This window comes from Cenococcum geophilum (assembly GCF_001692895.1).
Source record: "Cenococcum geophilum 1.58 unplaced genomic scaffold K441scaffold_11, whole genome shotgun sequence".
NCBI lineage: Eukaryota > Fungi > Ascomycota > Dothideomycetes > Gloniales > Gloniaceae > Cenococcum > Cenococcum geophilum.
This window is the reverse complement of record NW_027137569.1, coordinates 2,831,145-2,856,645: the sequence shown is the minus strand read 5'-3', so window position 1 is coordinate 2,856,645 and position 25,501 is coordinate 2,831,145. Positions and strand designations below refer to the sequence as shown.

Below are 25,501 nucleotides of genomic sequence, written 5' to 3'. Positions count from 1 at the left end.
CCTTGGAAATTTTTTTTTTGGTGCCATGCATAAGAGAGGCCTCGCCGCAAAACAACATTGCTAAGTCACGTAGAATCGTTGTCTATGCAATATCTTACCCTCTATCTGTTACTGGTGCATTAAGGCGAGCTTTACAACAGGAGCGACAGGTATGTAAAAATTGCCCGGACGGCGAAAAGGGAAAAAAGGTTGCTGAGAAGCTCAGAGGTCTAGAGGGCCCATGGCAGCGACAGACCGTGAAGAATGGCTCACAGATTGGGAGGGATGCTCGGCAGGCGACGAGTGGGATGGCAGTCTTGTATATCTTGAGATCGAGCACGGACTTGTTTATGTGCTTAATCACCAATACCTGCTGCGACTTGTTCTGTTTTTGACGGTTTTACAAGAACCACTCCCTTACAACAATATAAAAATAGACCTTATAACTACCTTGCATATAACCTTGTCTTACGTGGATAATGGATTTAATAATAATAGTTTTGGAAGATTTTCGTGAAGTTATTTCAACGCGCACGGTTCGTAAAGCGGTCCCTACAGAAATACTAGAGGTAAGGGCGACTAAGAAGATGAGGCCATTGTAAGGTGTATTTTATCCCTTACTCGGGTGCATCGCCCGAGGGCTACTTAGGGGTAGCCAAGGCCTAGCCGAAGGCTACCTGGCTTGACACCTCCTTATAAACACCTCGGGCTTGCAGCCCTTCCCTCCCATCGGTTCGTCTCTGTACCAGGTATTGCCATACCTACTCTACCATATCGTCCTCTTCCATCGACTCTCCTGTGACTCATGCTCGGCTTGCCTGCTCCCTACCCTACCTTACCCGACAGCCTGGACTTACCGCGCGGTATTTCGTCTTCCTCTACACCTTTGGCTGGGGGTGTGCATAGGGGACCTAGGTTGGGGCCCTAGGACAAGACACCTAGATCTAGATCTACAAATTCGTCCCGCTGTTCCTTTGGGGTAGAAATTATGCTGCAAGCAGGAGGACCGCAGGCGTATACACACACACATAGGGCTCAAATAGGAGTAAGGGCAGGATTATATTAATCTCACGGTATTTACAAATTCAAAAGGAAGCATGGTACGAGCGGCAGACTGGGCAAGATAGGCAATCAGGACACTCCCGTACGGGAGTCTCAGAGCAGCGACCTAGGGGTATTTTTCCTCCCGTTGACGTAGTACGGATGCTATCTGAAGTATTACCTCTCACGTCTCCCTTGGAGGTTTTTTGTACCTACATCACGGCAGAAGTCCGCATGGACCTTAATTGGGACCGCATCAGACGTTAATCAAGAACCAATAATAATAATCTATTATAGACTTGTAAGAGGACCACATTAGACATTAAACAAGAATTAATAATAGTATAGGTTACTAGCATTACATAAATATTAGGCGTATTGATAAGTCCTTCTTATATTTTCTTATTCTCTAGTAAAGTAATATATAAGTCCCCTACTTTTTTCTTTTTTCTATTACCTCTATACCTTTTTTACTTTCTAAGTACTTAAAGACTAGCTTACTAAAAGACTAACCCTATTTATATAGAAGGTCTTTAATATTAACCTTCTCTTCCTTTAACGTCTTTATCTAACTGGTAGATAGAATATCCGGCTAGCTATAGAGAGGGCGGGCGGTGTAGGCGTAAGCCTTTAACGTTAGTGTTTACTACGCGGCTTAGTAGTATAGAGGTAGAATCATAGCCTTTACCGTAATAACTTTCTTTTAATATTGCGCGGGTATAAGGAGCTAAAGATTTAATAACTTATAGAGTAGGCTTTTCTTTATAATTTAGTATAATTTTAATATTAATAGGTGTTATAGGAGGGTAGATTAATTTTAATCTATTCCTTGACACGGCAATTTTGGTCCTTAGGTTATCGATAAGAATCGGCTAATTGGAACAGCTAGGTTAGATATAAATACCCAATTAAATCTAGTGGCGAATATAAGCGACCTTGGTAAAGGCCCCTGCCGTGTCAAGGGATATTTAGGTCCTCTATAAATTTTACTAAAGTGCTTCAGACTAAGAAAATGATTGCCGTCCTAAATTAGCCTAGCGGACGGCTTGGATATTCCAATATCTGCAATATCTGCAATAATCGATTTCTTGGTCTGAGTTAACTGAGGTAAGCGAGGGGAAGCAAAGGTTGACGTTGAGCCGTGAACGGTACGCTATGCCCAATAAGAACTGGTACGGCCCCACAATGTTCGCCGAGCCGTCCACACCCAAGCCTCGCGACGCTCCTTTGCGCTCCCCCTCTCTCTCTCTTTTTCTAGCACGACCACCGCGGCCCATTAAAGGCTCCTCCAATATACTCCAACCCCCGGGCTCACTCTTGGCAACATTACCACCGCGCTTCTCTCGCTTCTCTCGCCCATGCTGCATTCCCCCACATCTCCTCGCATCCCATCGCATCCCTCATATCCCTCTTGTTCGCATGCTCTCCTGCAGCCTGTGTGGCGTCCCCGTTGCAGACCGCATCTAGATGTGCGCTCTGCCAACTCTCCTTCGAATCCTCACCTGCAATCCCGTAATCACTTATCTCGCCCGGACTGGAAACCCACTCGTCGCTAGCCTACAACTTCATTGGGTGGTCCCCGCCATTGTTATCGCAGTCGGGAGCTGCTCTTCAAAGCCGCCCCATGCCGTTAACCATGAATCTAGTCATGCGGCAACTACGCGGAGCCCAGCTTGAACAAATCGTCAATATTCATACATGCAAAGACAATGAAATGATGAGACGTATTGTGCGTCTGGCTCCGTTCAATAAGAATCTGCCACATTTCGTTGTGTTGCTATTGTGGTGTCAGCTGTAGAGTCAACATCCAGTGGTCCCTTGTTGACACTGAAGTAGTTTCCTTATTGTTCCATGTGGGAATAGCAGTTGACACGCTCCATAAATCTGCCCCTGCCCCCTCTCTTGCCATCTCTTGCCTAGTTCTTGCTTCCGCTTCGGACCATCCCATTTTCCGCCAGAGACGTAACTGACTACCGACTGCAACACCCAGCTATTCTCCCTGTCCCGTGTGCTCTTACTCTCCCTCTCCATTCCTTCTTCCTCTCCGTCGTCTCCCTTTCACCCTCACCCTCACCCTTACACTCACTCACAAACTCTCTTTGCCTTCGTCAATCAGCCAACTCGATTTCTCTCATATCTGTTGCCGCGCTCCGGAGCCCAACATTACTTCACTCCGCCGTGTTTACATCTTTGCCCTCTATTCACCCAGAGTTACCGATACCCTCTAGGAACACCACCCAACACGACTCAACAGCTCTCTGCTTTGTCGATATCACCAAGATTATTAGATCCCTTCTCGGTCCTCTGCATCCCCTCCCATTTCTCATTACAAACAGTCAGTAATTCTACATGACTCAAAAACATGCCAACGCTCAAGGACCTCAATTGTTCCATTGAATTGGGGGGGTCGAATGAAAAGCTTCGAGAATATGGCGCTTCCTACGCCGATGGTGTTGTGGAGGCCTTCGTTGCCATCCCACCCACACCGAAAAACTTCACCATCCATCTTATTTCTACGGGCTACATTGCCCCCGGTTTAGCTATGTTCGTCTACATAGATGGTGTCTATCAATGTAACCGCAACCGCCAAGGCCTTGTCATTCCAGACGACGTGAATTCTTGCAATAATGCTTGTGTTGACTTTCGCGTACGCCAGAAGGAAGAGAGGCAGGCTGATGGCAAATTCATGGGACGTGAGTGGAACTTTGAAAAGCTCAATGTCGGTTCGTACCCTCCCAACCCCAAGACCTCTACCCACGGTATAGATTTATCTAACATTGTTAAAGTCTCCGCCGATGAAGCGCCCGATGTTAGTCCGGACGTCCTCTTAAATATTGGTACTATCGAGGTCGTTGTTCTGCGATGCAATGGTCGTCTTGTCGATGATAAAGCACCTAAGCGGCGGTCTTCAAAGCCCACCACGTCAAGCGCTACATCAAGCACTACCCCTCCAAGAGGACCGAAACCCAACTCTCCGGCAAAAAAAGCATCACCAAAACTAGCCGTACAAGATGACGATGAAGGCGGTGTTGGCGACATGTTCGGCATATTCGATGGCACTGCGGACTATGAGGATCACCCTCTTGCCCTAGATGGACAACCGGGAGAGCTAGGGAAATCAGGATATCAAGGAAATAGACGTTATGGCAATGACCGACCCTCTCATAGCCATTTCGGAGACTCGGATTGGCAGCATCGGAATCGATCCTTTGAGCACTACAACAGCGACTGGCCACGGAGCAAATCTTTCGGAGCACCACAAGTCGAAACCCTTCTCACCACACCTGGGCGACCAGCGAAGTCGAGGGAGTCGAACTTCCGAGACCGCCCCCACACGGCAGCAGGCCATATACCTCCAGGTAGGTGTGGGCAAGACTCACATCACCACAATTCCGTCTTATCCGAAACCGCGCGCCGGCCTCGAAGACGGAGTAGCAATTCAGGCCAAGAGGAAAGGGAAAGCCATATTGATCCAGGCAAACAACCGATCAACATACCACGGTCATCTTATCACCAAGGCTATGACTGGGCATATCCGCATAGTTATGGGGCAAGGAAGTCTTCCAATCCCTGGGACAGCAATGTCGATGAATCTAGCTGGGACGCCAAGGCTTCAGGTTGGCGTGTTGACCAAGACAGAGATAATGGTTGGACAACCGGCTCCCCCGACGAAGTGTCTTCTTGGACATATGCTAACGCATATGTGAACAACGAAGGAGACTCATGGGAAACAGACTTTCAACCTTGGGGCGGCAAGATCCCTGCACCTACATTCAGCAAGCACTTCCGAGGATACCCTAAGTACCAAGGCGACAAAACCGGCGCGTCAAGACTTAGCCAATCTTGGCAAGACATTCCGGCTTGGGCTCGTACTCCCTCTATTTTATCAATGGAAATTCCGAACAATGTTAGCTCGGGCATTTTGGTTGGTGGGAAGAGTAACAGGCAGGCTAATAACGTAAGCCCAGGCGCTTCAAGTAGAAGTGCTCGAGTCCTTTCCGGTGGTGATAGTGGAGGGGGCGGCCAAGCTTGGAAAGACGAAAATGACAACGAGCCCTTCAGAGAAAGTGGACGGACATCTGTCAACAAAAGTAACACCCCCTGGGGATTTCAACCCGACACCAGTAAAGGAAAAGACACACCATTTGATAGCAACGAGAAAACCTCTGGAGCAGTAAGGCGGAGTGCTAGTATTGACAAACCATGGGAGGACAACGGGAATTATAGACCAGGTCAATGGAACTCCGGAAAAGGGGGGAATAAGGAAAACAGTGATAACGACAAAAACAATTCAAGCAAAAAAGGTTGGAACTCTGGGGACGCAAGTGGAAAGGATACATCTTGGAATAACGAGAAGGGTAATTCTCCGAGTACCAATACGCGCAAGGACTCTGCGAACAGCAACAAAGATAGCAACGAACGTTCTAACAACCAAGGCCGGGCCTCCGCTGATGCCGATAGGTATAATACATCTTGGAACGACAAGAACCAAAACGACTCCTCTGGAGGCCAAGGCTGGAACAGCTCGGGCGATATAGACAACAATGACCCATCGAATAACGACGACGGAGGCGACAACACTAATAACTGGGATGACAACAACAACAATGCCGGTGAAACGTCCAACTGGGACACCAACGACAACAACGAAAATGGTGGGGAACCTTCGGGCTGGGATGACCAGGAAGACCAGGCTAACGATGCAAAACACGAGTCCAATTGGAATAATTACCAAGGAAATGATCAGAATAACGACACATCTAACTGGAACGATAGCTCCAACTACCAAACCAATAACCAAGCAGACGACTGGAATCCACCCACCCAAAAGCAAGACTCTGCCTCCAAGAAGGAAAAGCCCAGACCCGCATCTCATCACAACAAACCTAGCCCATCCAAACACTCACCGGGCCCCAGCGTATCCCCCAAACCCTACTGGGCCACCTGGGCAACCACTCAGCCATCTCAAACACCACTGTTTAAAGATACTCCCGGTTCGCCCAGTGGACGTGCTGCAACACTCTACCTGGAGCCTGAGGAACTGCTCTATAAGATCCCAGAAACTCTCGCAGAGAAAGAGCAGCTCGAGCATCAGGTCCGCGTTGGAAAAGGTGCCGAATACCACCACCGAGTGGGGAGACCAGCCTATATCGATAGCCTAGAGAAGCCGTACGCAGTATTTAGATTCAAATACCGCAGTCGTCCGATGCTGAAGCGCATCTTGGGGGATGAGTTTGATGAAGGGTTAGAAGACGAGAGCGAAGAGATGGTGAAGGAGAAGCTTATGGGTCTGAGCAAAGAGGAGATCATTGAGGAATTTTTGAGGGTTAAGGTATGTCAAAATATTTCTCTCCAAATTGCTCTGCAATAATTTATTCGCGGAATATCAATACTGACTCCTTTTAGGCAGCATCAGGCTCCGGCACTAACCTCACCTCACACAGTGATGATGTGTCCGCTGGCGCATCGAATGATCAGGCCAGCGTCCACTCTGGAGCCAGTCATAGCTCTTCGAAGCAATTCTCAACGAAGTCATCGCTTAAATCCGGTCCGAGGAAGACGCCGTCTAGTCACGGGTCACGACACGGTAACGATGATTGCAATAGTGGAAAAGGCGGCGTGACCTGGAAGAGCGACAGGGCTGGAAGCGGCGGAAGCGGCTGGAACCAAAACGATGCCGGTGGTGGAGCCCAATGGGACTCCAAGAACAGCGTCAAAGGTAACGGCAACTCAGGCAGCGGTAGAGGTTCTTGGAATGGTGGAGGTGGAGGTGGAGGTGGAGGCGGAGGCGGTGATATCCAGTGGTGAGCAAGTACGCAGAGATTGCAATCTACATGGCGGCGATGGTGTAGGGAGTTTGACTTGGATAGTCCGGAAAAGTGCCCTTGTGCTCAATGGTTTTGGTTTCTTTCACTGTGGGAATTTCTCAGATCAGACACTTGAAGGGGGGCTCCAAATGCATTTTCATGGCTCGGCAGTTTATGAAAACGGTGGCCTGCTTAGTAGCCTTCTACAGAGGCGGAAAGCTGGCACATGTAATGCGACGGAACGGAACGGGCTAGTTGACTAGATGGATTTTATCTTGGAAGAATGGGTATCAAATGTACGAACAAATCTGATTTTTTCCCCTACATTACTGGCATTGGGATTAAAATGCATTATCTAGAGTCCGCCAGCGCCCTCTGGTATTGTCCGGAAGGCTACTTCGGCAGGTAATCTGAAGCTGGCGCAAAACATTCGCTTTTTCGGTGCCACGTCCCTTACATCCCAGATCTGAGTTTCTGGTGTGCTGGGTGTGATTTCATGACCCAACAGTCTAGATATCTCTGCGCAGATCTCGTGCGCTTGGGCAACGTTGTTATCGCTCTTGGTACTGAAGCAGTAGGCGTGGATCATAGGCAACGAGACGGACGTGTGTGGGGTAAAGAGTTTACGGATGTCATTGGGTGAGGATGGTACGTTGGCATAGAGACCAACGAAGGATGGGAGGAAGGTTAGGGCGCTCGCAGGCAGGTTCATGACATAGTGGGAGAAGATTCGCGGTTGGACGACAGTCTTTAATGGCGTAGGAGGATTGGGAGACGCAATGGAGGTGGAGCTTCGAGACGTTTTCGTCTTGGGGTAAATCGGGACAGAATAGGTTGTTTGAAGCAGGGAGGAAGTGGCCGTGCGGATGAAGTCATGGCCATTTGAATTGAACGAGCGGACAAATTCTGTGACCTGAGAAAACCATGTTAACAGGAAGTGCAAGGGTTACGAGAAAGTGGCTGCATACCTTATTCCGCTTTATAGCATCGGTAAGACTAGCGTAGCTTTCTGGGTTTAGGTCGTTTGCCCACACGAAAACGCGTTTCTTCCCCGCCGGGACAGCGAAAGGCCCCACCCCAGCCATTACATCGCAAATGGCATCTCCCTCGTTGAACATGGATACCAGGCGCTCATGTTCTGTATGCAGTCGGCTGTTCCAGTACACTTTTGCGAAGTCGAAACGGAAAGCACAACCTTGCTCGTGCACTTCGACATTGAGATTACCAGGCCCGACTAGCACTTCGTATTGGAAAGTGCGGTATTCGTTCTCTTCTCCAACACGATCGAGCTTGTTGATGACGGTTTGGACCGTAGGGTTCTTATCCCGTATAATATCAGCTATGATGTGTTTATATGGAAGATACCGATCTCGGAGGTTGAGGTGTGCTGCACAAGAAGTCAGAACTGGTGGAGGATGCTCGAAATAGTTGTCTCACCAACGTGACCAACAAGACTAAACCCTGTGGGTACTTCATCGCCCTCTTCGGCAGGCAGAATGGCTTGGATAATATCGGCTGGAAGCTATCAGCTGGTCTGCTGGAATAATTGAACATGAGTACACACAATATGTCCAATGGCTGTAATCTAGGTGGAGTTCATAAGGTATTACACCAACGGTACCGTTGCCGTGTAGCTCTCGTAGTTTAGAACTCCACGTCTGCAAGTCTGTCTACTTCGGTCAACCGCAGTTATATCTAATATTAATATTTTGAGAGACTACCATCATGCTTGATCTCCGGCCTCAGGATGATGCACCTCCCGCCCCTCAGAGCCTTTTCCTCCACCGGGTCGGGCCTTACAGGCGCGATACGGTTTTGTATCAGCGCCTCCTTACTATTCTCCAAGACCTTTCTGCAGAGTGAAATATCCTTGTTGTCGAGTATCCTGGCAGCTGAGGTAGGGATTGTCTTCTTAAAGAACGCACGGTCGAGCGTCCTCATGGACCGATTCATAGGAGGGCGGAACATGGCTTCGTCAGGCATCGAAATTTAGTGTTTGAAGAATGCTCCAGCACAAAGCACTGAATTGGGGTTTTTGAGTATTGGTGTGTTGGTGTGTTGTAGGGCGCAAGAAAAGAGGGTATTTTCTTGGAAGCTGTGACCACAAGCCACCGCGGATGAACGTTTGGTGTGTCATGCAGGCTGCACATGCACAGATCCGCCGCAGACGCCAGGATGCCCGAGTTGCAGCAATTTCAGGGCCGACAATCATCAATTTCGCGCCCCTCGCCTCAACAAACGCGACACTCTCCTTTTTCCTCCCACCGCGACGCCTCAGCGATGAGGCCGCCCGATCGGCTTGGCTAAGGAACCTTTGCTTTACCATCTCTAGAGGAGAAGCCGCTTCGTCGAGCTCCGCCTAGGACAACGACCGCAACAGCCATGGCCGCGGCTGGGGGAGGAAACATCAAGGTGGTGGTGAGGGTGAGGCCTTTCAACGGCAGAGGTGTGTGATGCCACTCCGTACAGTTTGACGCGTGTCTGACTATGTATAGAGCTTGATAGAAAGGCAAAATGTATTGTTCAGATGAAAAACGAACAAACCATTCTCACTCCTCCAACGCACATCGACACGAAATCGAAAGCTGCGAAAGCTGCGCTAGAAGGTACCAAGACATTCGCGTTCGACAAGAGTTATTGGTCTTTCAATCGCAATGATCCACATTTTGCTGGGCAAGAAAACCTGTTCACCGATCTTGGTAAACCGCTTCTGGACAATGCTTTTCAGGGATATAACAACTGCATCTTCGCATATGGGCAAACCGGATCTGGCAAATCGTACTCGATGATGGGCTATGGGGAAGAGGCTGGTGTTATACCCAAGATCTGTAGGAACATGTTCGAAAGGATCGAGGAGATGCAGCATGACAAGACCCTTAGCTGTACCGTGGAAGTCTCGTACTTGGAAATATACAATGAGCGCGTGCGTGACCTTCTCAACCCGTCTACTAAGGGGAATCTGAGGGTTCGCGAGCATCCCTCGACCGGGCCTTATGTGGAGGATCTTGCGAAGCTCGTGGTACGCTCCTTTTCGGAAATCGAAAACTTGATGGATGAGGGTAACAAGGCTCGGACGGTTGCTGCGACAAACATGAACGAGACTTCTAGTAGATCTCATGCAGTATTCACCTTGACCCTATCCCAGAAGCGTCATGATGTGGAGACGAGCATGGACACTGAAAAGGTGGCGAAAATTAGTCTTGTAGATTTGGCTGGCTCGGAACGAGCTACTTCGACCGGTGCAACAGGAGCTCGATTGAAGGAGGGAGCTGAAATCAATCGATCTTTGTCAACCCTAGGTCGCGTTATTGCTGCACTAGCAGACCTATCATCTGGCAAAAAGAAGAATGCGTCTATGGTTCCCTATCGAGATTCTGTATTGACATGGCTGTTGAAGGACTCTCTGGGAGGCAACAGCTTGACGGCTATGATAGCTGCTATCTCGCCAGCAGATATCAATTTTGAAGAAACCCTCTCGACGTTGCGCTACGCGGATTCTGCTAAACGCATCAAGAATCACGCTGTAGTCAACGAAGACCCAAATGCCCGAATGATCAGAGAACTGAAGGAGGAGCTTGCGCAGCTTCGCTCCAAGCTCAGTGGTGGGGCTTCTCCAGGCCTAATGGAAGAACAATATGCCCCAGATACACCCCTGGAAAAACAGATTGTCTCAATCACCCAGCCGGATGGAACTATCAAGAAAGTCTCAAAAGCCGAGATTGCGGAACAACTGAACCAGTCCGAAAAGCTGTATAAGGATCTTAATCAAACCTGGGAAGAGAAGCTACAGAAGACGGAGCAGATTCACAAGGAGCGAGAAGCAGCGCTGGAAGAACTCGGGATCAGTATTGAGAAAGGGTTCGTTGGGCTGTCTACCCCTAAGAAGATGCCCCATCTCGTGAACCTGAGCGATGACCCTTTGCTCGCGGAATGTCTGGTTTACAATCTGAAACCTGGAACCACTACAGTAGGGAATGTCGACACAGCAACAACCGCAGAGATTAGATTGAACGGCTCGCAAATTTTACATGACCATTGCACATTTGAAAATGTGGATGGGGCAGTCACAGTCGTTCCGAAAGACAATGCAGGAGTAATGGTAAATGGCATTCGAATAGAAAAGCCAAAACGCCTACGAAGCGGCTATCGAATTATCCTAGGCGACTTTCATATATTTCGTTTCAACAATCCGCAGGAAGCTCGAGCAGAGCGTGCTGAGCAAGGAAGCCTACTTCGACACTCTGTAACAGTCTGTCAGCTTGGTTCCCCGTCTCCTCGGCCAGGGCATGAAAGATCTTGGAGCAACATTAGTAGACCTGAGTCAGAGTTCGATTCTGAAAGCCCACGAGCGGCATCTCCAGCTCCGTTTCAACGAAATGGGCGCGATTCAGATTGGTCATTTGCTCGACGGGAGGCAGTCACCGCGTTATTGGGCCCCGATCAGAAAATAACATCTCTTACGGATGAAGAGCTCGATGCAATCTTCGATGACTTACAGAAAATCCGGGCCACCCGCAAAGGCAGGCCGGAAAGTCGACTGTTTGACACAGAAGATGACCTTGACTCTGTAACATCGTACCCGGTCCGAGAGAAATATGCTTCTACTGGCACAATTGACAATTTCTCGTTGGATACTGTGTTGACCATACCTTCTACACCCCAGCCAGGTGAAGAGGATGAACGTTTACGGTTAGTAAGAGAAGACATGCAAGAAAAGCTTGAGAAGCAAAAAGAAGAATACCAAGCAAAACTAAAATCCGCAGAAGAAGCTAATGTCGAGATTGAGGAGATCAAGGCAGAGAAAGCCAAGATGGAAGAGAGCCTACGCGCTGTCAAGGAGGAGATGCAGAAGCAGCTACGAGATCAAAAGGAAGAATTCCAGCGCCAAATCCAAGAACTCCAGCAGCCGGTCACACCACAAACCAACAGCTCAACCGAGCCAACCGAGCCAACCGAAAAGCAGCTGGAACTTGCAAAAGCCGCATTCGAGCGCTGGCGACAGCGGAAGTATGTTGCAATGGCGGAGACAATTCTTCAAAACGCTGCAACGCTCAAGGAGGCTCAGGTCATGAGCCAGCAGATGGACAAGCATGTCGTTTTTCAATTTTGCATCGTAGACGTCGGCCACTCCTTCGCTTCATCCTATGATCTCGTGTTGAATGGCATACCGGGTGAGGATGACGAAGACCTTGATATAACTCCCAAGCCTTGTGTCGGCGTTAGAGTAGTTGACTTCAAGAACCAAGTGGTCCACCTTTGGTCGCTACAGAAACTCCGGTTCCGCGTTCAGCTCATGCATCAGATGCACCAGTACCTCAATCGACCAGAATATCTGCAGCATTTCAGCCTCGAGAATCCTTTCTCTGAGCCATGTATGCCTGAATACTCACGCATTGGGGATGTCGACGTTCCACTTGCTGCAGTGTTTCAATCTCGTGTCCAGGACTTCAGTCTTGATGTAATATCCCCATACACAGCAAATGTCATTGCCATTGTCAGACTATCCCTGGAGCCTTCATCAGCCGAAGCGCCATCCACAACTTTGAAGTTTAATGTTGTCATGCACGACCTAGTTGGATTCCCAGAACGCGAGGGGACAGATGTTCATGCTCAACTTTTCGTTCGTGGTATATCTGATGAAGGCGGAGCCACAACTACGCAGATGATCAAGGACTTTGATGAAGGTGCTGTGCGATTTGAGAGTGTTCACAGCATGAGCCTTCCTTATGCGAGTCCGCAAACATCATCCTTAAGGGTCTCGATCTTCGCAAAAGTCACAGCCATGCACCTTGACAAACTACTAAGCTGGGATGACATGCGTGATTCAGCTCCTCGGAAAAAGCAAAAGCGCTACAACTCTCGTCTCCCAGAGTCTGAGTTCTACACAGAAGAGCTTCATGATATTTTCTCGCGAATTCAGATCCATGAAATATCCGAAGATGGGACTTACCAGCCTGTAGAGGTCATTCAAAACAGTAGTCTCGACACGGGAGCATACCAATTGCACCAAGGGCTCCAACGAAGGATTGTAATCAACTTAACCCATACATCTAGCGAAACTCTACGATGGCAAGACATCTCAACATTAAGGATGCGTCGAGTACGCCTCCTCGACTCTTCTGGGAATGCACCAGCCTTAGACAGCCCCATACAAGAAGTACCCTTGAAGCTTGTCTCTCCACCTATGGTAAAAGAGAATGCAGACGGAACGACCAATGTTACTTTTATTGGCCAGTGGGACTCTAGTATGCACGGTTCTCTGCTTCTTGATCGAGCTACTCCTGAGAAGTATCGTGTCCAGGCATCTCTGCTGTGGAATGTAAGTAGTACGAAACTCAGCGAACCAATGGTATTCTCTCTCGATCTTTCTCTCCAAATCCGGTCACGATCATACATCCGCCCAACCTCCGTGCTCATGCAATTTTGGAATGCTACCCGTGTCGTCCATTCCATAGTTGGTATATTCTCTGTGGCAATCCGACCAACTTCAGTCAAACGCGCCACTGACCTTTGGCGAATGAATACCCGTGACGACTTCGTCAAAGGTGAGGAATTACTGAGCGGTTGGACACCTCGGGGCGTTTCTTTAGTCCGCGACTTCATCAACACAGAGAAACGGCGGCGGCGGGTTGCTGAGATTGAAACGGCGCGAAGCGTGCTCAGCTCTCGGGCTCTGACAACCAATGGTACCGCATCCCCGACCTCGTCCCTGGACGAGCGACAAACCCAACTACTCACACGCGTCCTCTCTCTCTGGCAAACAAAAAAGGCTCCTGCCGAAATCATCCTGACAACAACGAACCTCGAACCCCCTGCATCAGGTGCGGCTTTTGCTCCTCATCCAGTCGACTCTCCCAGCCCTGCACCTACCCTAGTCGCCACCGTTCGGCACATCCCCAAGAATCCGTCTCTAGTGAAAGGCGGCTACCTGCTCATGCCAGACTCGAGCAATACACGCTGGGTGCGGCGGTACGTCGAATTACGACGCCCATACCTACATATATACAGCGTGCCTGAAGGTGACGAGCTAAACGCCATTAATCTAACCAATTCACGCGTCGACCATCAGCCTCAGATAGCAAGGTTACTTATAAGCAACGGAGCTGGAGCGGCTGCGGCAAGAAGCCGGGAGAGTGTCTGGGCTGTTTTTGCGAGGAGTAACACGTATCTCTTCAGGGCGAAAGGCGAAAGAGAGAAGATCGAATGGATACTTAGGATAGATCAGAGCTACTTTAGTAACTCAGGCAGCGAGACCCTCGAAGATTGATCTCTGCGTTGGAGCTTAAACACATCTTATAGAAACTGTATTGAATAGCTGGAATATGCCGGCGTCCTGACTTTTTTTTTTCCTTTGTCACTGGAGAAATTGGAGAAGGGACTCAATGTGCTGCTTCGCTTTGGGCATACTGTTACAGGTCGCACGGGCACGGCGGTGTTTTGGGCTGATGATTGCATTTAGAGGCGCCGACAGCTTTCTGCTTTAGTCCCGATTCTGTCACTATGCTCTAGTTTCTTGTTTGTATCGGCGGGGGCCGTCGTTTTGGATACCCACGGGCTGTTCCTCTGGATTCAAATTTGTTTAATCGGAGAAGACAATTCTCGCAACATGTGTTGGACACATGCATACAAATAGTTACGGTGGACAATTTACCGTCCTTCCGGAGCCAAGGCATTTTCTGCAGTGTAGCAACATGGTGTCCAGGATCTGCGGCATGTTATAAATTAAATACCCCTCATTGCCGCCAATCATTCGGCGGCATGGTGGCCAATTCTTCCGATCCGTCCTGTTGGGCTTTCTGCCCCATCATGTCTTCTATGGAAGCATCTGCGAGACCCTAAAAATCTATAATATGGCCCCGTTCTAGCAACATTATCACTAAGCTGTTCCAGGGTGACCTCTCCTGTGGGCAAACCGCAACGGAGAACTGATATATGTGCCTTATTTCTATCTTCACATCTACTGAATAAACCCTGCGGGATTTGCAATGCACTAAAGACGACTTTTGAATGTTAATTGCAAGATTTACAATAAAAATACGTATCACTTCAAAAATCACGCTAAATGTTTACTTTGCAGGCACTCCCACACCTCAGACCACACTATGAAGCTCCACTGCCTCCCCGTCACCATCGCCCTAGCGACCTTTGCCACGATGATAGCTTCCCACCCTGACCACGTGCTCGACCCTGATCCCGCTGAAGCTCCGGGTACTCCAGCATTCGGCTCAGATTTCACTTATCCCTTCCCCGTTCACCATTACCACTTTGTCTCCCAAGGTCAACACCTTGCCATGGCCTACATGGACGTCCAGCTATCCTGTGCTCCAAATCGCCGGACTGTAATGCTTATGCACGGAAAGAACTTCTGCGGCGCAACATGGAATGGTCCTAGCCGCTGCCGGTTATCGCGGCATTGTCCCTGATCAGATTGGATGGTGTAAAAGCTCAAAACCGCACGACTACCAATTCTCACTACATCAGTTGTCTTTAGATACATACAACCTGCTCGGACATTTGGGCATCCCAGCCAAGCAAAACATTACAGTGATAGGTCACAGCATGGGTGGGGTGACAGCCATCCGCTTCGCCTTGATGTATCCAACCTTTACCGAAAGACTAGTCTTAGCAAACCCCATCGGCCTCGAGGACTGGAAAGCTCTCGGAGTGCCATACCAACCCACCAACACAACCTACTCCCAGGAGCTAGCATCAAATTACTCCTCCATTCGGGCTTACGAGCAGTCCACCTACTACGCTAACACTTGGAATTCTTCCTACGATGTCTGGGTCAACGTGCTCATAAATATCTATCGCAGCCCTTTCTATGGTGCCGCCTTTGCGCGGGATATGGCTCTTGCAGCAGACATGGTTTTTACGCAGCCAGTCGTGTACGAATTCCCACTGATAACCAGCAAAACACTGCTCTTGATTGGAGACAAGGCCAATACGGCGATTGGCAGGGCGTGGGCACCAGATAGCACTAAACCGTTACTCGGGCACTATGGTGTGCTGGATAAGAAGGTTGCCGCCCTTATCAACGGGAGTAAATTAATGGAGTTTACGGATCCGGGCCATGAGGCGTTGGTGGGTTGGCTGAAAGCTACCTAGACACGGAAGGTGGTGTAATTTTATTTTCTAGATGCCAGGGGCATTGGAGGGGCTATGGTTAATGTATACTATTGACTAGGAGTACTCGGTACCGGTGTTCTCGATGATGAACGAATGAATAAATAGGCCCAATATCGCATTCAATTCATAAGCCAATTAGAATATCACGATACGAATGAATAATCGCGATATCGTAGATATAGGCAATATTAACAGTCTTGGCATGGTGTTGTACTAAATTGGTGTGGGTAACGTCTCCACAGAGTTCTCTACTCCCCTTTACATTCACCAGCAACTGTCTCCTCCAGCCCTATACAATTCCTCCTCTTACCCACGACTTTAAGTACTCCGATCGCTCAATATTTGTTAACCCAAGCCTCATTTATTGCTAGGTAGTTGTCCTTTATATATATAGAAGAAGGGGTTTTTCCTAAATAGATGTATATATAAACCTATAAGGGAACTAGATAGGGAGTTAATAGAATTAATAATAATAATTATATATAAGACTATTATAACCTTACTAGTTATCTACCTACTTTTCTTAATTATACAGTCTTTAATCCTTTCTTAAATTTAGGAAATAATACCCCCCCTAATAAGTGTTATAATATAACTATTTTATTCTAAATAGCTATATAAGTCGCCCGATAATTAGAAGGAAGCTAAAAACTATACTTTCCTTCCTCTATTACCTAATTATTTAGTATAAATAGAGTACGTACCTATTTTAAAGAGTCTATTAATAACCTAATAGAGCTTATATATAATACTCCCCTACCTATTTTAAAGTATTAACTAAAAGTAAAAAAATAAAAGAATTCTAGCTATTATACTAAGCTTAAGCGTCTATAGCGCCGCTCCTATTACTATATCCTAAAGCCTAATAGTATTATTATAAGATTAATTATTAACTATTATTATTAGTATAAGTATAAATATATAAAATTAGAACTCTTAAAGCCTGTTTTAGGTTTTAAACTTATAGACTTTTAATTTATATTAAGCTTTAAAGTAATATTGATAATATATTTTTCTATAAGGTTTAGCAAGTATATTACCTATATTACTTTATAGTATTAATATTAATGCCCTTACTTAGTAATAGCCTAATAATCTTACTATAACCTCCCTATAATACTGCCTAAAGCGCGTTAATATTAGCACCATTACTTAGTAGTAGTTTAGAGATCTTATTATAGCCTTCCTGCGATGCCGCCTGAAGCGCGTTACCGTAGTAGCCACCTTGTGCGTTAACGTCGGCGCCATTTCTTAGCAGTAGTTCAACGATCTTATCGTAGCCCTGTGATGCCGCCTGGAGCGCGTTGCCGTAGAAGCCACCTTGCGCGTTAACGTCGACGCCCTTACTTAGTAGTAGCTCGACGATCTTGTAGTGGCCTCCCCGCGATGCCGCCTGGAGCGCGTTGCCGTAGAAGCCACCTTGCGCGTTAACGTCGGCGCNATTGCTTAGCAGCAGCTCAAAGATCTTGTCGTGGCCTCCCTGCAATGCCGCCTGAAGCGCGTTGCCGTAGAAGCCACCTTGCGCGTCAACATCGGCGCTCTTGCTCAGTAGCAGTTTAACGATCTTGTCGTGGCCTCCCCGCGATGCCGCCTGGAGCGCGTTGCCGTATTCTCCACCTTGCGCGTTAACATCGGCGCTATTGCTTAGCAGCAGCTCAAAGATCTTGCCGTGGCCTCCCTGCGATGCCGCCTGGAGCGCGTTGCCGTATTTTCCACCTTGCGCATTAACGTTGGCGCTCTTGCTCAGCAGCAGCTTGACGATCTTGTCGTGGCCTCCTTGCGATGCCGCCTGGAGCGCGTTGCCGTAGTAGCCGCCTTGCGCGTTAACGTCGGCGCCATTTCTCAGCAGCAGCTCGACGATCTTGTCGTGGCCCTGCGATGCTGCCTGGAGCGCGTTGCCGTATTTTCCGCCTTGCGCGTTAACATCGGCGCCATTGCTCAGCAGCAGCTCGACAATCTTGTCGCGGCCTCCCTGCGATGCCGCCTGGAGCGCGTTGCCGTATTTTCCGCCTTGCGCGTTAACGTTGGCGCCATTACTCAGCAGTAGCTCGACAGTCTTGTCGTGGCCTCGCAGCGATGCCGCCTGGAGCGCGTTGCCGTATTCTCCACCTTGCGCGTTAACGTTGGCGCCACTGCCTAGCAGCAGCTCAAAGGTCTTGTCGTGGCCTCCCTGCGATGCCGCCTGGAGCGCGTTGCCGTATTTTCCACCTTGCGCGTTAACGTTGGCGCTATTGCTTAGCAGTAGCTCGACAATCTTATCATAACCTTCCTGCGATGCCGCCTGGAGCGCGTTACCGTATTCTCCACCTTGCGCGTTAACGTCGGCGCCATTGCTCAGCAGCAGCTCAAAGATCCTGTCGTGGCCTCCCTGCGATGCCGCCTGGAGCGCGTTGCCGTAGAAGCCACCTTGCGTGTTAACGTTGGCGCCATTGCTCAGCAGCAGCTCAAAGATCTTGTCGTGGCCTCGCAGCGATGCCGCCTGGAGCGCGTTGCCGTAGTGGCCACCTTGCGCGTTAACGTCGGCGCCATTTCTTAGCAGTAGCTCGACGATCTTATCGTGGCCTCGCACCGATGCCGCCTGGAGCGCGTTGCCGTAGTAGCCACTTTGCGCGTTAACGTCGGCGCCATTTCTTAGCAGTAGCTCGACGACCTTGTCGTGGCCTCCCTGCGATGCCGCCTGGAGCACGTTGCCGTATGTTCTACCTCGCGCGTTAACGTCGGCGCCATTGCTCAGCAGTAGCTTAACGATCTTATCGTGGCCATGCAGCGATGCCGCCTGGAGCGCGATGCTGTAGCCACCTTGCGCGTTAACGTTGGCGCCATTTCTCAGCAGTAGCTCGACGGTCTTGTCGTGGCCTCCCTGCGATGCCGCCTGGAGCGCGTTGCCGTAGCGGCCGCCTTGCGCGTTAACGTCGGCGCCATTTCTCAGCAGCAGCTCGACGATCTTATCGTGGCCATGCAGCGATGCCTCCTGGAGCGCGATGCTGTAGCTACATTGCGCGTTAACGTCGGCACCCTTGCTTAGCAGCAGCTCGACGACCTTATCGTGGCCTCCCTGCGATGCCGCCTGGAGCGCGTTGCCGTAGAAGCCATCTTGCGCGTTAACGTCGGCGCCACTGCTCAGCAGCAGCTCAACGATCTTGTCATGGCCTCCCAGCGATGCCGCCTGGAGCGCGTTGCCGTAGTAGCCACCTTGCGCGTTGACGTCGGCGCCATTGCTTAGTAGCAGCTCGGTAGTTGCTAAATGCCCTCTCGCAGACGCATAGTATATCGGGCTGGTACCCTTCCCATCTCTTGCGTTAACACTGCACCCTTGTTCTATTAATCGCTTGACGGCATTGACCAACCCGGTAGACGATGCTTGGTGTAGCGCATACTCAGGTGGTGTAAGACTGACCCAACGTGAGCGGAAATGATCTATCTCGAAGAGATACGTTCCATATACAATTGTGCTTGCCGAAACGACAAAGGAGACCGGATCGAAGTCCATCGATATATGATCGTCCCATATCTCGTCCTGGAGATATCTTATTTGAAGAATTGCAGCAAAACGAGTACCACCTTCGTCAAGAAGACCTTCTACCAGTTCTAGGATATCCCTGGGAAGACTTTTGCACTGCCAAACGTGATAGTCAAAGTGTTGAGCAGCATACCGAGCGAATTTGGCGTTGTAAATGCGTTGATCAAGGTCGTAACTTGACCTGCACGGTTGACTTAGCGTTCCAAGTTGAATATACCTTAGGCAAATGCTAGCGAGTGTTGTGTGCACAAACTCTGGATCTGCCAAGCTCTCCTGGATATGTCGCCGGGGTATTTTGCTGGGGGGCCTCGTAAAGAACTCTTGTACTGAATAGTGGACCGGGCGGATTGCATTGTTCTCCTCTATAAGAAGGTTACCACAGGCTTCAAGGATAACCTCGACCTTGTCCACGTCCATGTCCGTTTGGTTTTGGCGGGTACGGCCTATCGCAAGCGCATGTTGTAACTCTTGGGTTTTCAAAGGTCTTTTAGCGTAAAGCACCCACGTAAGACAATTGAAGGCTAGTTCTTTCATGTATTTCATATACTCCGGTTGGTCGTCGATTCGCTCCACTATCCGAGTGTAGGTTTCATCGAGGCCCTGCGGAAGAGTGTCTAGTGCAGCTTCAACCTGACTGTCTTTCCCAGCCTCGCTGATTTGACAAAGGCTCTCCAATTGTAGATTTACCCAAAGGAACCTACTTCACGGTTAGCAGGCCGAACTAGTTTGTTTGTGGAGGTCATAACTAACATCCCCTCTGCCTTCTCTGTTAAGGTTTGAACAATTCTTGCTTCGAGAACATCGCTGGTTAATTGAAGCTTCTTGCCGTAATAGCCTTTCCGGAGCTTCTCCACTTCGTTGTGAACGAAGCTCTCGATGTCTGCTGCAACGTTCTCCGCTTTGATCTGGATCGTGGGTGTGCTGCTCTCCTTAAACGCGCGCACAATATCAGAGACTCTCCTACTTGTAACGAAGATTTTCGCGCAGCGAAGAGCTTTCATAACCCCGGTGATAAAACGGATGATGTGGTGCCTTTCGTGCAGAGGACACTCATCTAGCGCATCAATGACCACGAACACCTCCTTGAATTCCAAGTCTTCGGCAAGCTTGATGAACGACTCTTGCTTGCTCGCGGTCGAAGTACTAAGTGAGTCGTACTTGAACTTAAGCAGCCAAGGAGGTATGGTGTCTCTTTTTCGACAAAGTTGCTTAATCAAAGCCGCCACTATCTGGGAGGGGTCCTGTAGTTCCGGAGTCCGGTAGTTATAATAAGCAAAACAGATCGCGATATTTTCATCTAAAGCACATTTGGCGGTAATGTGTTCTAAGACGTTTGATCTGTAGCTTTATTAGGCAATCTAGCCGGAGTATAATGAGGCCTACTAACTTACGCGAGAACTGACTTGCCAGCACCAGCTGCTTCCTGTAAACTTATTTTATTATACGTCTTGGGTTGTACTCACGCATTCCGTAACACCATAGTAAGGACGACTTTGAGCTGCTAAACCAAGTCCGAAACTCCTCCGTCTGAATTAACCAGTCACCTGTACCTTCGTGCTTCTTTGCATATATGCTATCGTGAACCTTCTCAAAGTCGAACGTGGAAATCCAGTCGAGGAAGCTTTCCCTCTCTTTTTCTGTGATGGTATTAACAACGCTCCCCCCAAAGGAAATGTCCCGCTTGGTTTAAGTCGACTTACTATTCTCTTGGAGCTTAGCTTCTCTATTTTCGCTAAGCTGTAATGCTTGCACAGAGTGAAGCAATACATCGGGATGACGCTGCATATCTGTTCTGATGGAACCGAACTCGGTCTCAAACGGCTCCCACTGTTGCCGCAAGAATAACCTCCATGACGTCCATTTTCGTGGATTGCCGCTCGTGTCGACAAAGACACTGCGCGCCTTCTGGCAGAAATCCAGCAGATCTCCGTAGACTTTAGCGAGCGTTTCCTGCACGTGCACAGAGTCTTGGGAGCCTTTCGCGTATTCTGTTAGAGGTCCCAAGTAATCCTCAAATTGGCAAAGCATATCGGTCAGTTTGTTGAAGAAGGTTGTAAAATCTATTGCCAGGTCGATTACAATCCGCACCGCGCCGACCACGAGAGACGATATCTCTTGATAAGCCTGGATACCAATAGCGATGCCTCCCATAAACCGATTCAGCAAGTTGAGGAGCTTCTCGAGACGTGTAGCTTGGGTTCGGAATGTTGAGCTCTGTTTATGGGCGTCATTACATGCTCGAACCCTTGAGAGTAGGTTGTTTTCATCGATGCTTCTTGATGCTTCTCGGAAGGCTTCTTTCTCGGCATCTGTGAGCTTGCATAGGTGTCTCTTTATTGCTAGCTCAAGGGCTCGGCTCCCGGACGCTGTTGTAGTCGTAGAGGTTCCCTGCGTAGAGGATGCGTGTGCTGGTTGCACTGCGCATGACGAGGGCTGCGTTACGTTGGAAATTACGGGTTTTGGCCGAAATTTTTTGGGCAGTAGCCTGTCACGCTTGCGCATCTTGAATGGAAAGCCGGCTGTAGGCAATGCTGAACTTGACGTGGCAAGTGTTGAAGTATTGCAAAATGAATGAAGCGGAGCAAATTCAGCTGGCTCACACGAGACTAGACATTAGCGGGCACAGTGGTAGTGATGCGAACGGGGTGGGTAAATCTTTAAAGCTGGATGAGTGGAGATGGCCGGCCTGTGGCACTACCTGGCAAGGGTCACCGCAGGCCGTTTGGGGCTGGAGCTAGGCATCTTTAAGTCCCAGCTCCAGCTACAAAGTACTCAATTCCCTTATTACGATGGAGATTTCTTCCTAGTGGTATAATCTTTACAGACGACTTGACACTGCAAAGCCTCTAACACACTTCTATACCTGTAGCTGGTTCGTGTGTCCTGGCCCAAGGGTCTAATTCGCCGCCTGCGGTTAGTAGGGAGGGCGCCGACACGCTCAGGCCATCCTCTTGTGATGACGACAGAAGGTTGACTGAGCTGTGGCTTGACAGGTGTAATTATTAAGCAAAGTCTTATAGAAAGGCAGCGGCTTGGATTACAAGTATTGCAGCAGGTAGTTGAGACCAGCAGGTACCTAGCTCTCAGACCCCTGTATGCGCTTGACTGGGTTTGGTAAGGCTACTGGTCAAGAAGCGGGGCCGACTTTTTAAAATAGTGTTTTTAGGCGGAAGCCGATTTCGCTAGCCACTGAGGGGGGGCTCGGCGACGTGCACGGGCCAGTACACGGGCCACCTTGTAGATATCTTCTCGAGCGATCGAGCTCTATAATTCCTCCTCATAGAGCCTCTCAAATTTATTCCGCGCCACGCCTAGCCAGTGATATGATAATTACCAAAACGACGCCCACAAACTCTCAGACGCTCGAAGGAGAATTTGAAGGGTATAGGGAGCTGCCTGCACGTCGTGTGCATGGGCTTTCCCTACCCCGTAACCAAATTCTACTACGGATACCTTGTACTTGCAGCTCGCCAGCATCAACTCCAAAAGTCGTCATCCACATACTCTGTACTCATCCTGTACCTGTATACAACCCCCCCTTTTCCTCTATGCTCGACATTCTCGCACGGCTCGATACAGCATAGCTATGGTACTTAATATGTTTTTGTTAGTCAAACGATGGCGGGCTCGGCCGTCTTTATCACCCCGCGCCTCGGCTTTTATCAGATACCGAAGCACATCATGCTCGCTCGAGATCGAGAATTCTCCAATGGCTGAAGGCCATTCCCAAAATGCTTCACCACGCGTCTCGTATATGACTCCTATATAGCCTGCAGAATATGCTCTTTCAGTCTGCATCTACCGTCACTTACCTTCATAACTACTGTTTGATACATCATGGTGCCCTTAAACGACGAGAGAGCGCCCCAGGAGCGATCCACCACGGCTGGAACAGAAGGAGAAGCTTTCGCTGGGCCAAAATCCTCCGCCGAGCAGTATGCGATGCCATCGACTCTAGACACAGCTATGAATAAGGATATATCCTCTCCTGAGAAACTATCGATAAGTACCGAACCAAATGGCACCAACAATGAACCCTTGGCACCGGTACAGCCTGAAGAGAAGCCAAAACGTAGTGCGCTAAAGATTGCTTTGATCATGTTCGCGTTGGGTGTAAGTAGCATCATGACTCCAACCCATTAAGACGAGAAAATATTCTAACAAATTTGTAGATGGCGGTGTTTCTTGCGGCAGTGGATATCGTACGTACCTATCCATCCCTCTCCTCTCGTAACTCTATACCTAACGTATCGTAGACAATCATCACTACCGCTCTACCCACAATATCGGAGCATTTTCACTCCTCGGCGGGATATACATGGATTGGGTCTTCCTATCTTCTCGCCAATTCCGCTTCGACTCCAATATGGGGAAAAATTTCGGACATCTGGGGGCGCAAACCCATTCTCCTCCTAGCCAACGTAATCTTCTTCATTGGCTCGCTGATTGCTGGCCTCTCTATAAACATTGGTATGCTGATCGCAGCTCGTGCGATCCAGGGAATAGGCGGTGGTGGCCTGATTGTGCTAGTTAACATATGCATAAGCGACCTATTCAGTATGCGCGAGCGCGGCGCATACTTTGGAATCATAGGTGGCGTCTGGGCGATTGCATCGAGCTTGGGTCCTGTCGTGGGAGGAGCCTTTACGCAAAGAGTCTCATGGAGGTGGTGTTTCTATATCAACCTTCCACTTGACGGCGTCGCTTTCCTCATCATTTTTTTCATCCTCGATCTTCACACACCCAAAACACCGCTGTTGGATGGACTGAGGGCCATAGACTGGCTCGGGTCACTCTCAATGGTCGGCGGCACCTTAATGCTACTCTTCGGACTCGAAGTCGGTGGCGTCTCCTATCCCTGGTCTTCCGCCAAAGTAATCTGTTTAATCGTCTTCGGCGTTCTCACCATCTGCCTTTTCTTCGTCATCGAGTGGAAGATAGCACCGTACCCTTTGATGCCGCTTCCTCTTTTCTCACACCGCTCTAACCTTGCAGCTCTTGGGGTCTGCTTCTTTCACGCCTTTACTTTTATCGCGGGCTCCTTCTATTTGCCTCTTTATTTCCAAGCCGTCCTCGGGGCTACGCCTCTTCTCAGCGGTGTATACCTCCTGCCAACCGCCCTCTCCCTCTCCTCCATCGCTATTTTCGCGGGCATCTTCATAAAAAAAACAGGCAACTACCTCCCACCTATCTGGTTCGGCCTTTTCCTCATGACTGCCGGCTTTGGTTTATTCATCGACCTGTCCCCAACATCCTCGTGGGCCAAGATCATCCTCTACCAGATCGTCGCCGGCATCGGCGTAGGCCCGAACTTCCAGTCGCCCCTGATAGCGCTGCAAAGCATGGTTGCGCCGCGCGACATCGCCACGGCGACGGCGACCTTCGGCTTCGTGCGCAGCCTAGCCACCGCCATCTCCGTGGTCATAGGGAACGTTGTCTTCCAGAACGAAATGGCCAAGAAGTATTCGTCCCTCCGGGCGGCCCTCGGGCCCGAGCTCGCCGACGCGCTTGGCGGCGGGTCCGCTAGTGCGAACGTCCGCATTGTTGATGCACTTCCTCCGGCTCAGAAGACTGTGGCGAGGAAAGCGTTTGCTGACAGCTTGAGCACAATGTGGATTGTATATGTCGTGTTCTCGGGCGTTGGGCTACTAGTGGGATTTCTGATTGGTAAGAATGTGTTGAGTCGGCAGCATCAAGAGACCAAGACAGGGCTGGAGGGAGAGAAGGAAAAGCGAAGGGAGAGAGAAGAGGAGAAAAGAGAACGGAGGCGGAGTAAAGTGTTAGGCAAAGAGGTAGGGGGCGACGAGGTTGGCAAAGAGGGAGAGGCTTGATCAGCTTGTGTGGGTCAGAAGGGAAAGTGGATAGACGGTCAAGGGGAGGTGTAAAACATCATGTTCAAGGAGGCTGCTCATCTGTATTGGCGTTTTAGACGGGTGTTGTCTAGTGAGGGTCGTCGGTAGGTTTCGGTGCTATGGGGCCGCACGTCGGAGCGGTCGTTCGCATAGACACAAGTTTTCTCTACTCT

At 49.4% G+C, this 25,501-nt stretch overlaps 9 protein-coding genes across 9 annotated transcripts; 4 read left to right on the top strand and 5 right to left on the bottom strand.

Moving 5' to 3' along the window:
• Positions 1–3,382: 3,382 nt before the first annotated feature.
• Positions 3,383–3,851, top strand: K441DRAFT_685729 (uncharacterized protein; the record flags this gene model as incomplete). The annotated part of the gene is made up of 2 exons (XM_067651918.1): positions 3,383–3,739; positions 3,807–3,851. 2 exons carry the CDS (start codon positions 3,383–3,385, stop codon positions 3,849–3,851), a joined length of 402 nt encoding a protein of 133 aa, XP_067506617.1.
• A 2,848-nt stretch (positions 3,852–6,699) lies between these two features.
• K441DRAFT_656501 (uncharacterized protein) lies at positions 6,700–8,764 on the bottom strand. The gene is made up of 5 exons (XM_067648016.1): positions 8,549–8,764; positions 8,392–8,497; positions 8,265–8,342; positions 7,796–8,214; positions 6,700–7,740 (listed from the first exon to the last, which is right to left on the bottom strand). The coding sequence occupies exons 1-5, from the start codon at positions 8,549–8,551 to the stop codon at positions 7,183–7,185; spliced, it is 1,164 nt and encodes a 387-aa protein (XP_067506616.1). The 5' UTR covers positions 8,552–8,764; the 3' UTR covers positions 6,700–7,182.
• A 270-nt stretch (positions 8,765–9,034) lies between these two features.
• Positions 9,035–14,539, top strand: K441DRAFT_632019 (kinesin family protein). Its single transcript, XM_067646329.1, has 2 exons — positions 9,035–9,273; positions 9,323–14,539. Exons 1-2 carry the CDS (start codon positions 9,210–9,212, stop codon positions 14,092–14,094), a joined length of 4,836 nt encoding a protein of 1,611 aa, XP_067506615.1. The 5' UTR covers positions 9,035–9,209; the 3' UTR covers positions 14,095–14,539.
• A 670-nt stretch (positions 14,540–15,209) lies between these two features.
• On the top strand, positions 15,210–15,903 carry K441DRAFT_656497 (alpha/beta-hydrolase; the record flags this gene model as incomplete). Its single annotated transcript, XM_067648015.1, has 1 exon — positions 15,210–15,903. A coding segment is annotated over one exon (694 nt), but the record flags the coding sequence as incomplete, so codon positions are not given.
• A 1,692-nt stretch (positions 15,904–17,595) lies between these two features.
• Positions 17,596–17,826, bottom strand: K441DRAFT_455120 (ankyrin; the record flags this gene model as incomplete). Its single annotated transcript, XM_067641731.1, has 1 exon — positions 17,596–17,826. A coding segment is annotated over one exon (231 nt), but the record flags the coding sequence as incomplete, so codon positions are not given.
• A 105-nt stretch (positions 17,827–17,931) lies between these two features.
• Positions 17,932–18,300, bottom strand: K441DRAFT_485155 (ankyrin; the record flags this gene model as incomplete). The annotated part of the gene is made up of 1 exon (XM_067641926.1): positions 17,932–18,300. A coding segment is annotated over one exon (369 nt), but the record flags the coding sequence as incomplete, so codon positions are not given.
• An 84-nt stretch (positions 18,301–18,384) lies between these two features.
• K441DRAFT_457291 (ankyrin) lies at positions 18,385–18,636 on the bottom strand (the record flags this gene model as incomplete). The annotated part of the gene is made up of 1 exon (XM_067641747.1): positions 18,385–18,636. A coding segment is annotated over one exon (252 nt), but the record flags the coding sequence as incomplete, so codon positions are not given.
• Positions 18,637–19,053: 417 nt separating this feature from the next.
• Positions 19,054–21,627, bottom strand: K441DRAFT_427144 (ankyrin; the record flags this gene model as incomplete). Its single annotated transcript, XM_067641590.1, has 5 exons — positions 19,054–20,173; positions 20,227–20,814; positions 20,868–20,892; positions 20,940–21,113; positions 21,177–21,627. Coding segments are annotated over 5 exons (2,358 nt in total), but the record flags the coding sequence as incomplete, so codon positions are not given.
• Positions 21,628–23,442: 1,815 nt separating this feature from the next.
• On the top strand, positions 23,443–25,307 carry K441DRAFT_549704 (MFS general substrate transporter; the record flags this gene model as incomplete). Its single annotated transcript, XM_067643023.1, has 3 exons — positions 23,443–23,589; positions 23,649–23,678; positions 23,733–25,307. 3 exons carry the CDS (start codon positions 23,443–23,445, stop codon positions 25,305–25,307), a joined length of 1,752 nt encoding a protein of 583 aa, XP_067506609.1.
• Between the last annotated feature and the right edge of the window lie 194 nt (positions 25,308–25,501).

Bases quoted from the DNA above. Each gene is read 5' to 3' on its own strand.
- K441DRAFT_632019 (XM_067646329.1), top strand. From the start codon at position 9,210: ATGGCCGCGGCTGGGGGAGGAAACATCAAGGTGGTGGTGAGGGTGAGG. The intron at 9,274-9,322 runs GTGTGTGATGCC...GACTATGTATAG, and splicing joins GAGGCCTTTCAACGGCAGAG to AGCTTGATAGAAAGGCAAAA.
- K441DRAFT_656501 (XM_067648016.1), bottom strand. The intron at 8,343-8,391 runs GTGTGTACTCAT...GATAGCTTCCAG, and splicing joins TTACAGCCATTGGACATATT to CCGATATTATCCAAGCCATT. The intron at 8,215-8,264 runs GTGAGACAACTA...CTTCTTGTGCAG, and splicing joins TAGTCTTGTTGGTCACGTTG to CACACCTCAACCTCCGAGAT.